At 32.1% G+C, this 12178-nt stretch overlaps 1 protein-coding gene across 3 annotated transcripts in view; it reads right to left on the minus strand.

Annotated features, from left to right (window-relative positions):
- LOC126924894 (synaptic vesicle glycoprotein 2A-like) overlaps positions 1 to 12178 on the minus strand; it is a 22384-nt gene continuing 10206 nt past the window's right edge. For all 3 annotated transcript variants that reach the window (XM_050739858.1, XM_050739857.1, XM_050739859.1), the window contains exons 2-11: positions 9735 to 9785; positions 9096 to 9257; positions 6387 to 6549; positions 6158 to 6279; positions 5588 to 5829; positions 5005 to 5331; positions 4133 to 4277; positions 3594 to 3753; positions 2471 to 2598; positions 1 to 2207 (exon numbers count right to left, since the gene is read on the minus strand). In XM_050739858.1, coding sequence (XP_050595815.1) covers positions 2137 to 2207; positions 2471 to 2598; positions 3594 to 3753; positions 4133 to 4277; positions 5005 to 5331; positions 5588 to 5829; positions 6158 to 6279; positions 6387 to 6549; positions 9096 to 9257; positions 9735 to 9785 — 1571 coding nt within the window. In that variant the 3' untranslated portion in view covers positions 1 to 2136. The remainder of the gene's footprint in view (positions 2208 to 2470; positions 2599 to 3593; positions 3754 to 4132; positions 4278 to 5004; positions 5332 to 5587; positions 5830 to 6157; positions 6280 to 6386; positions 6550 to 9095; positions 9258 to 9734; positions 9786 to 12178) is intronic.

Consider the following 12178-nt stretch of genomic DNA (forward strand, 5'->3'; position numbering starts at 1 on the left):
TTGATTTTGATAGGTTCAGCAAGAACATATTTTTTATTGTACTTCGATGGCCGGCATATAAACAGTTTACAATATAAAAAGTCTCGTACATAGAAAAATAGAAGAATAACACGCGTCGGGAATACGATCGTCGCGTTCGATATTCATTTACATAGAGTTCGAGGCTGATCGATCGAATCAAGCTTCGTAAAGAGATCTGCACACGATGAATACTGTTTGACAATACTTAGCGATATTGACAATATTATTAATCGTATGCGGGCCCCTTAACACCGTACAATATGCAATGTTAAAGAAATATCGTGGCACTGTGTTAACAATACGAGAGATCGCCGTGATAATGGTTTATATAATTGAGCATTTATTTCCTGCCTAGCTTTTTTAGCTGTATGTGTATTAAGTACTAAATACGTTAATCTATTTATTCGAAGATCTTTTTCGTTGTATATAATATTTTAACAGAATATTCCACAGGTTATTTCAGAACGAGTGTAGTAAATTTTTAAACGATCGTTTAATTATCTTCACGGTAATTATATGTACAGGTATTACAACTTAAAATTGTTCTGTTGCCACAGAAAAATGATAAGTTTAATGTCAAATGATTTTTAAAATACTAAGACAAAGTCGAACAATTTACTTTCAAGTCAGTTTTGTGATAAATTCTGTAGATTTATCATTTTCTACTTTCCTTATTCTTTGAGAAAATTTGTCATTCTTACTGCGACAGAATGCTTTTCACGTTCTAGTAAAATGTAAAATCGAAATTTCTCAAAGTTTACCAAAGGACACTTCATGTTAATTTTATTCCCTCGTTATGACAACGATACAAATTCGAACCGTGACAGATTTTTTAAATTTTATTCACACCCCTTCCAAATCGCTCTGCAAATTCTGAAAAGAACAAGATAGCCATTTTTCTTCTTCCATAAATTAGAAGAATAAAGTACAATATCCCGGAATACATGTTAAGAGATTTTAATTAAGAAACAAAGATTCTGTATACTCTTTAACTACCGTATACGACGCTCGATGAAGATACATATTAATATTTTAGAAATGTAGAAAAATATGTAACACATATATACTTTCATCATCGTGAACCTCTCGAATTTGCCGAGTATTCACAAACATTATGTGCGTTACGTGAAACTGTCACGTAAAATTTTCATAGCAGCTACAAATATCTATACGGTGGCTACAAAATATATTCCTATACCATTGTACGTATTGATCATAGTATTTACGTACTAATTAATTAATTCCGAGTACGTGAGATTTCGTACTATATATCGACTGCAAAAATTTAATACTGTGAAAATGAAGTGTACGACCTGATAAAAAAAGATGCTTCGTCGGAAAATGCGTGCCGCTATTTTTTGTAGCCATTGTATAGGAACAAGAATCTTCACTTGCAAAATACACTCGATCAATAACAGACATCCTCTTAAAGTATACTAAATTATGCCCGGTGTGTATTAAGAAAAATGTATAAAATAACGCAGACACCGGCCGTGATAAAGTATACGCAGAAAGTACACAGGCACGATAGTTTAATTATTAGAAGATGATGTTTCTATATATGTATATGTATATAGATAAGTATATAATTCGTTAACAAGAAATGAAGACATTAACGTTCTTAACCATTACGAGAAAGAAATACTGTAAATTTAACACTAATATCTTTCTTCTAAATTTAAATTGTAATATTATATCGTACATTTAAGTAATAACATATTTTCATACTTTTAACTTGACAGAACTTAAGAGAAAGTAAAGATGTTTTAACACCAGAAGCACCATAGTTTAAAGAGTTGCAAATAATTATGTCACGCTCACTAATGAAATTAATCATTTTTACCAATCTTTGTGAATTGGTCGTTCTGATTGGACTTTCTGGTGTTAAATAAGAGATCCTCTAATTATTTCGAGTTTAATTAAATTCTCTCATCGATAGAATTGCCTATATTTCTTGTTTCCAAGCGAAATGCGTTTATATTATTAAAGAAAAAAAAAAAAAAAAAAAAAGAAATGGAAAAGTAAATTATATAGAATTCTTCTTGTGAATGTAAAAACCTTTTTGATTGTTTCTTTTCTTTCGTCTCACTTTCTTTAGCTTAATCCGTACTATCGTTAAGATTTCTCAACGTCTACCGCTTTCGATTTCTTTCTTCCTGGTGTAAACAGGGCTAGCAAACCACTCACTGGAATAAATAAATAAATATCACGCATATAAATATTCAATAAGACATTATATAAGGAAGAAAGCTTTAAATTAAAAGTAACTTATAAATATATTTGCAGATATTGAATGAATTTGAGTAGTCTAATAGCTGTAACAAGTACTGTCACGACATTATCGCTATTTAAACGCGATAAGTTGATACAACACATTACATCTTAAATTATCTGGAGATAATTTAAGACCTAATTAAAAGAATGGAGAGGTCGGAATTTGAATACATACGGAATAATTGAGCAGCCACGATAACAATCACCAATGTACAATAGTCGTCGATCAAGTAGCCGATCATTAGAGTGCCACTAATGGCACCTATTCTACTGATAAAGGCAGACAAACCGGATGCCATTGCTCTGAAACAGAATTATATTTGAAAATTATTGAGCTTTATATCATTAATTTTGTAACAGTTTTGGGTAATTAATTTTCTTATATTCGGTAAGAATTATAAATTTACGTCGATGATAACATCGATTCTGTTACAAAATAATAAATGGCAATGATCGTAATTAACTTTCAATATTTTTACATTATAATTGAGTTAATGTATAACGAAGAAACAACGAATTTTGTAAATTTCCCTAAGGACGTAATTTCTATTTTAATCATAGATCTCTACCTAATATTCCAACGATAAGATCTCTCTGTTACGATAATAACGTTTATTCCGGTTACATAATTCCAAAGACACCTAACAACAGCTACATAAATCTCAATTTATGAAAGAAATATCAATGACGAAAATTTCAATCACATTTCGCAATAGAACGCAACTGCAATTTCGATCTGCAAAAATCAAGTTGCATAACGTTCTCTAACAACTATGATGATAATATTAATAAACGATAACGATAATAATAATATAAGAAGACAAGTATTTTATCGTAGGTATTGAAAGCAAGAACACTCGAGATAATATTTCGAGATCGACAGATTAGTTCAATATTCGATCGTCGAAAAGAATGATCGTTTCTATTATAAATAAACCAGTTGACACAGACGAAAAAATAAGCATTATATGCCGGGATATTTATATCGATCGATAAGCACACAATAAACTTCCTTCATATCTTTGGAGAGAATAAACAAGTGGCGATCTTTTTTTAGAAAACTCGTGCGGAAGGATGAAATTTTTTCAAGTTTCTACAGTAAATCACAGAGGCATTCATACTCTCACAATTATCGAATTCACGAACGATCTCTTTGAATTCCATTGAAATATTTACGAAACGATTAAGAAAATAAAGGTGCTTTAAATTTATTTTTATTCTTAGGATTTATTTTATATTTTTATTATTAGAATTATTAAGTATAGGGAAAAAGTAAGAATCCTGTGTGGGTAGATTACCTTAAGTGCGTTGGATACAGATCGACTAAAAGGCAATATACGACGCTCAAGCAAACGGAAGTGACGGACTCATAGGCACACGAAAGAATCAGGTTTTGGGTGGACGTCTCCACCAGAAAGAGGCAAGCCGTCACGACAGCAGGAATGAAAGCTGTTATCACTGAAATGACAGACAAAATTATTCGGTATCTGTCGATAGACTAATTTCTCAACTTAAGCAAGAAAATTAAATCAATTAGAGATTAAAGAGATAGTTCGAATTGCTCGATGATATACTTATGAAATCAATTAGAATTTCAAAAATATATTTATCACATCCGCTGCTTTTGGCGCATATGGTGTATAGATTGGATTAATTTAAACAATGTCACTGATGTAATTGTTGATAACATCCTTGATGAAAATAGGAAGGCAAAGAATTCAGGGATGAATAGTTGTATTTTAATAGCAACGGATGTGTTAGAGATAAAAATATATTTTGAACTAAAAATATATATAATCTCGTAATGGTAGAAGGAAAAAGATATTTGTTTGCTTACCGAGGAAAAATTTATATCCTAAGTAGTTAACAAATAATGGCAATATCAGCCCTGTCGGAATACACGAGGCACCCAAAATAAATGTGTGCACGAACACGCTAGTTTGTACTCTGGAATTGCAGCCGAACGGATCGTCCGACATATCCTGTGCAAAATTTGTCTCATTAAATCACTGTAATAGTATTTAATATTTTATTATATCGAGTAATTTTTAAGTTGTCCTAGAATTCAATTAAAACAGCGTAACAAACTATAAATAGAATTTTATGTATAGATAATAACGCAATGAACCACGAACATCTGATCTTTGTATTCCATCTACATATCGCAAACTATTCCGTGCTTTTGCCTATTTTGCAATTGCTTCTTGGCAATCATCCTAATATCTCTTTAATTTAAATTCTAAATGTAGAATAATACAATTTCTTCTTCATAGAATAATTACAATGGCAAACTACACATCTACTCTATACGAGGTTTCATTGCAAAATTCAATTCGACGAATAACAAATGAATAATTATCTACTAAATTTTGTATAAAAGTTATTACTTTTCATTTGTCTATTCTATAATGCCTTCTTGGCAATCGTCCCAATATCTCTCTTCCTAGTTTCTAACCTTAGAACAATTACAATTACAAATTGTAAATTTACTTTATACGACATTTCGTTGCGAGAGCCAACTCTCTACTAGAAAAAATTCCTATTACAATGATTTCCATCTTTTTGTCTAATATATATGTATAGTTTTCACCTTTTTTTTCTTTCGTCTAACGATAAAAAAATTATGAACGAGATATTTAAGAAATGTTGAAAAATTCCTCTAAATTTCACCTAAAAATCATATTTATATTATGTTATTCGATCACTCACTATTTCTGTAACATTTTTCGCGCTCTTCAATGTGCAAACGCTAGCTGTTTGATTGGGATACGCCTCCTGAAAGTCTGCGTATCTATGAAAAAGTTCTGGCAGCCATAAAGTCAGCGTGTAATAAGAGGACGTGACGAAACATGCGATCAGACACATTACAATCGTTCTACAAAGAAACGGTGGCTTCAGTATCATCATGGTTTTCATGTATATGTCAGTTATCATCAGTTGGAAGGATTTCTCGCTCACATCTTCTCTCTCTTTGGTGTGCATTATTCGGTGCACCAAATCGTTTAAATTGTTATTCTCGCAGTTGCGAAGTTTCGTCTGAAAATGGAAGATCAGAAATTTTTGTTTCTTTCGTTTCGTTGCTATTACAGAAATATTTTTATCAAATAAACAAATCAACAATTAAAAGAAATATTACTCGCGTTTAGCTTAATTTACATAGGATTTCGAGTTTGAGGGAAATTGACTCGGAGATAGAATTCTCTCATCTTGAAAATATTTTTATAGCAGCTTTCAACCTCTGAGAAACACTTTAATGATTTCTGTTACTCGAAAATCGAATATAAATACTTACTATGTATTCTTTCGGTGGCTCTCCACTGTTTTCAGAGTACATTCTCATTAAAACATCCAGCATCTGAACGTTGTGTCCAGTCTCCGCGAGATATTTTGGTGTTTCAGGGAAAAACAACAACCAAGTTCCGGTCAACAAGGCTGGAAGGGAGCATATGAACACGAAAAGATTCCACGAATGGAAAAAGAAACCGCTGTCCGTTTCGATGTTCACGTTCAACGGAATAATAATCCAGCCGACGCCTGAAATTTCCAAACAGTTTGCAATGTTGAACAAATTTTGAGAAAGAAACGCAGGCAGAGTGAAATATTTAAAGGATCATGTTTTCGAACTTTTATTCCTAATAAAAATTACCTAAGATTTATTATCATTAAGATCGTTATCGTTAGATCATTATCGTTAAAACTTAACGTAAGACATCTACATTATACATCCATTAAAACTGATTTCAATAGAAAATTTAATACTTTAATCTCTTTACTGAATCTTCTAAAAATTTATAAACGAAACATCTATACTTCACGTTAAATTAACGAAATATTATAATTCGTAAATTTTGACAGCAATTACCTGCTAAAATGATCATTCCAACCACCCAAGCCATTTCCATCCACGAGAGCATCTTGTCCCGATATTTGGTCGGTTGAAATTCACCCAAATATAGAAAAACGACGGCCGATTGTCCATTCATACTGAAGCAATAATTAAATTGAAATAAAATGTTCGACTTTAGACACAGGGAGTCAAGATCATCTATCTGTTATTCTGTTTAAGTTGGATAAAATGTAATAATACTAACGCAGCACCGCTTAGAAACTTCAAAAACAGGAAGACCCAATAAAATGGCACGACCGACGCCAATAATTCAGAGATACCATGTAGAAATAGCGCGACCAGTAACGACATTCTTCGCCCTTTGATAGCTGCGTAGCAGCCCCACATGTACGAACCTGCTAACATACCTATAAATTCATAATTAGAGAGATTGATAACGCTTAAGGAAACCATCTTAGTTATTTAGTTACTTTTGCTGATAGAAAATATTGTCAGGAAAATGTTAGTTGGGTATTTTTATTTTTTAATATAGACTGTTCTTTGTATTTTAAAAAATTGGCATATTCTTTTGTAATGAATATTTCTAATGAATATTCATTATCTATCGCGTAATAATCGATAGTTGTTGCATGAAAATAGCAGAAAACGATCAAAGAGTCACGTTCTTGCATCATGTAACCTTTCAAAGCTTAATTATTCGTATTCGACAGGTGTCATCTAGACGATTGTAGTAATTCTTTGATCGTGTCTCTTGTCACTGCTTTCATGAATATGTTAGTCGTTCTTACTACGTGCTAGTGGTATGTTTAAATAATTAGCTTTATTCCTTAAACGATTTATTATGCTAACGGCGAACGGAAAAATTCGTGGCAAACAAGTTCAATGACTTGTTGTTTGTTCGTGATATATTAGCTGAATGTGAAAAAGGATTATAGAGAGAGCATTTATGTTTAACACAAGAGAATATGATAATAATAATTTAATATTTAATATTTAATATTAGAATAATAGTAAATTAAATATTAATATCGGTATACGATTTTTAATACTGAAATTCGTAATAGTAAAGTAACAAGAATTTGTAACACCCGACGAAATATCAATTAACCGACTAGATAATCAAATAGTATGAAGAACTAAGTGATAAAAGAATATAAAAGTAAAGCTATAAATATTGCAACATCGATATGTTCAACTGTGTAGAAAATTTTAATTGAAAAATCAATTTCCTGACAAAGTGGGAACGTTGTATGGACATTTTAACGATACGTCCCTGGTTTTCGCGCATTACGATTCAATTAATTTATGTCGCATTCCATTTGAAGAGCATTGGTGTCTGGATACTTTTGCACAAGAGTTTCCTCTCGTACGTTCATCAACACCGCGATGAATCAACTTTATCTCGTCGTGTAGCTTTTCTTTGTGCAAATTAGTGTTTGTACATTAGTTGTCATCTTTAAAAAGGACGATGCTAAAGAAGGTCTTCGCGCGTGATGGACAAATGTATAAAAAAGTATTAATTCGATAGAAATTAAAGGATATTATTAATACTATTTATTGTTCACATTGCTAACGAAGCGGTAATATGAAATAAATTATTATAATGAAGCTAAAATTTCATGGAAATATAAAGGTGTGTTTATATTGCAAATTATACTAATTGAGTTATGAGACGAAGGAGAGAGAATAGGCCGTTTTATCTTCAGAAACGACTTAAACAATGAAGTGAATCATGATAAAGGTGAATAAATAGAGAGAAAAATTTAAATCCAATACATCGTCATCAATATTTATACCGCATAAAGTGGAATAACACGGACAAAGGAACGAACGATGGCAAACGGCAATGAATGGATGAAAAAGACTGGATTCGATAGAAATAGACTGCGAAATTGTTTTATGCAGTTACGGGAAATTTAAAAATGCAAAAATGCACGTAATATGCAAAAGTATATGAAATATACAAAGTTCAGCATCTGTTATAATATTCATTAAGTACAACAAATTTCTATTTAAATTTTATTCCTCTAATCGTTTTTATGAAAATAATTCTATTGTTTATGATTGCCATTATTTATATAAATATTTGCACGAATATCTGCTTGTCCGTATATAAATAAGGAAAGTGAGAAGGCTTGAACGAGTGGAAAATAACTTGAATTTCACAAGGATTTTTATGTAACTCGAAAGGAACGCGGTTTGATGTCCTGTTCGAGCTAATGTAAGCAACGCAACGTGTTGACGAAACACCATGGAAATCGATTGCAGGGCGTGTGGCGTTTGCGAGCCTCGGAAAGGCACGCAACACATTTTCATTCCAGTGATAAGGTGAATGCAATATATATAGGCTATTTTCATATTTGATAACAGTATTAAAGTGATATCGATCGAATAAAGAAACATTATACGAAGCAAATATGCCATATTAAAGCACGAAAATGGAACTTTTGTAAGTGACATATCTTCTTTCTTTTAACAAGAATTATTAAAGAATTATCATCTTATTATTTGTTTATTTGTTTTTTATAAGTCCTTTCCCTCCGGGTTAGGACAGACTTGTATTTCTTATTTCACATTTCTTTTTGATACCAAAAAATGTATTTCCCAACTACAAGCAACAATATATAAAATGACGTTAAAAATAAATTACATGATCCTCGTTCATATTTGCAAATAACAATTGCGATTAGAACGATTAGTGATTTAATAAAAATCGGTAAACCCATAAAAAAATATAATTTGTAATTAAATTAAATAGATTATTACAGTTGAAACAACACAATCATAAAATTCTTACGTGGTCATAAAATAATTGTCAAGCAAATGTCAGCGACAGACAAGGATTGTTGTTGTCATGTGTGTATGCAAAAATGAAAGTAGTTAATGATATCGTTGATATGCCGGAAGGAACATTGATATATAGTTAATAAGATGCTGATTATTCGAGTGTTACCTAACATGGGGGCGGCGCTCATGCGTCCCTTGTCAACAGTGGTCATTCTGAAGTCGCATGCCGCTGATGGTAATACAAAACCGATACTTGTTATACTAAAAGCCACGTTCATGAAGATCAGACTGCAGACGGCCATAACCTTAAGGTTAAACTTGCCAAACCCTGTGGAAAGATACCACGAATCATTAGAATAAATCGCATCTATAGTTGTATACTCATACTTGATATTGCGAATTGCGAACATATATACAAATAAGATACAAGAGATTAAGTTGGAGAAAAACGGATGAGAATAGACATTTCTATATATACAAAATTATTTTCTCTTTCGTTTCTATTCTATTCTATTCTATTCGTAGTAGTATTTTTCCCCCTTTATTAGGTTACGGGGCCTTCGATTGACTCATTTACAACAACACCAAACGACTGTCCCTTAAAAAGTTCAATTGTATTTAGATTAATGCTTTAGATCAATGCAAAGATGATAGCCCGCTATAGAGATAAGCTATAAACCATAAAATAATGTTATAAAATAACGAAAAAATTACGACTATCATAAAAATAAAAATTCAATCGTATTCGAGTCAATCCACCGTTGCTCTTCAACATCCTCAAATTAAAAACCCAAGAAACGCATACCTGTTTGGTCGACGGCATCTTGAGCTACGCTTTCCGCCGTTTGCTTGGTGCCTGCGAATACGAGAAAATAACGCGGTTACTCATAAAAAGAATAAGAGAGAAAGAGAGAAAGAGGGGGAGATAGAAGAAAGAAAGATGGAATGAGAAACCGTACAGGCTGACGTGAAAGTCAGACCCGCCACCGTGATCATATGTTCATTCCAAGAATAAAAACATTCCTCGAATGTGCTACGGCCCTCTGTCGATCCGTTGAAAACAAAAGCGTACCAAGTCTTTCCGAAGGCTTTTCTTGCCTATAAATTATAAATCGTTCCTCTCGCTCGCGTCTTTGTAGCAGTTCGCAACGCTACTCAAAACACTTCTTTGTTCTTGCAACACACTGGGATTACACACTTGTTTGTCACCTTTGATACATTACGCTTCTCTGACCTTTATTAGCGATAATCCATTAAAATGTATCTAAAATACACAAAGACGCACGAAGATACGTAAAGATTCGCAATACGTCGAGTATACTCGTCGAGTGTTTGCTAGACGAGAGGAATATCTGTTTAGGAACCAATTTATCATCCATTTGGCAAAGCTCATGAAAAAAAAGAATTTTTTGGGGTGGCAAGTAAGTGATTACGGGTTTTGTTATTAGTTGGTATTGACAAAATCCGCAATCACTTAGTTGTCAACCCAATACTTTATCGAATAACGTAGAGTTTACGAGATAATTGCGCTGGTCGATGGCAATGAACCGGTCTCTATATAAACACAACGTTCTTTATGGAAATGACCTAATTACGTATATCTCTAATTATATCTCTAACACATTAACATGGGTACAAGTTTGGGTTAATGCATTCTTTTGTTTTAGTCTTCAGAAGGTCGAGTTTAAGTCCAACATTGAGACAAAGATTAGACTTCGTATTAAGTTTTGCACGATATTTGAGTCGAGATTATTCTGCGAGATTAAACGTGATTAAAATTTTATTTGCGATTTAGTTTTTATTACTATTAGCGATTAATCGAGTTTCCGCCTGAGATCTTTAATCAGAGAGATCGAGCCAAAACTAAATATCTATGTAGATAATTATTTGTAAGCCGTTGCTTGTTTTGAAATTTTGATACGACAAAAACAATTTCGTGTTACGTTTAGATTATATCGCGTTAGATGTGACGATCGTTATTTATTTTTTGATTAAGTTTGGCTTAAACGCGGATTAACTTCGAATTGAATTCCGATCATGATTGCACGATTTTTTTGCTGAAGTTGTGAGCCATTAAAATAATATTGAGTTAAGCTAAATAAAATTTAAATACACCGCTCTGTTTTAGTCTTTGGAATTAAGTCTTAGATTACGCTGACTTTTTAGATTAATCATCAGCATTGGTAACTAGATATCGGAATTTTTCTTTCTTTTCCTTTGGTCTCCGTGCATCAACAGTAGTCAGATTAAGCTCGAATTAGACAGACAGCAAATCAACATCGGTAACACCTATGACTGATTATATTTGTTTCTTATAGCTATAACTCATTGATAGTAATTTTTTATTAACGCTATTGATGTTTCTTTGTTTTCGCTGGTAATTATTTATCTATTATTATAATAATATAAAATAACACACGAATATTTCCAAAGAAATAAATGTTACAATTTTGTTGTATAAAGAGATCTAATTCGAATTCAAGATCTTCCAATTTTATTTTTTGAAATTTACTATTCTCCAATTTGTGGTACAAATGAGAGTACATCTTCGAGAAAAAAGAAAAGGCGCCTACACGTGCATCTGATACTTGGTGTAAATAAATTTTTTAACTTCATAATACAGTGTCAGTTCTTTCAATAGCAAGCAAATCGTTATGCTATATTGACGCAAGTAAGAAGCAGGTAAAGCAATTCAGATAAAAATAAACCACCAAAAGCAACGGGCCAGGCAAATATCTCTCAAACTGCCAGTCAAATACCGCAATGCGTCAATGCCGTTTTATTACAGCGATTGTAATCATACTTGTTTGTGAATTTCATAGAATATTGTTATTATAAAGTTTGCGCGATAAAAATGTAATATTTGGCAAAAATAATAATATTTTTGCGTCATAGTAATTATTCTAGCATCATTCTGTTCTTTAACATGTTTACGTTATTCTTGTATGATAAACTTTATGATTTTCGGCCAACCATCGTCTCTGAAGTTAGTACAATGTCACAGCTTCTAATAACAAGTAAACTTTTATATATCCGATACAGAAACACATGTGGTATAATAATTTATAGTGGAAGGAAACATACAAAGTATCCATCACGTGTAAAAGCAATCCGTTTAAATTTTCCAAGCTATTTCTTCATAAGACATCATTTCCACTTGTTTCGAGTCATAGAATTTGCCCGTTGTACTTTATTTTTATTCGAGATCATAATTCATCCTATATATCTATAGATATATGTACATACATA

Source organism: Bombus affinis, chromosome 15 (genome assembly GCF_024516045.1).
Source record: "Bombus affinis isolate iyBomAffi1 chromosome 15, iyBomAffi1.2, whole genome shotgun sequence".
Classification (NCBI taxonomy): Eukaryota; Metazoa; Arthropoda; class Insecta; order Hymenoptera; family Apidae; genus Bombus; species Bombus affinis.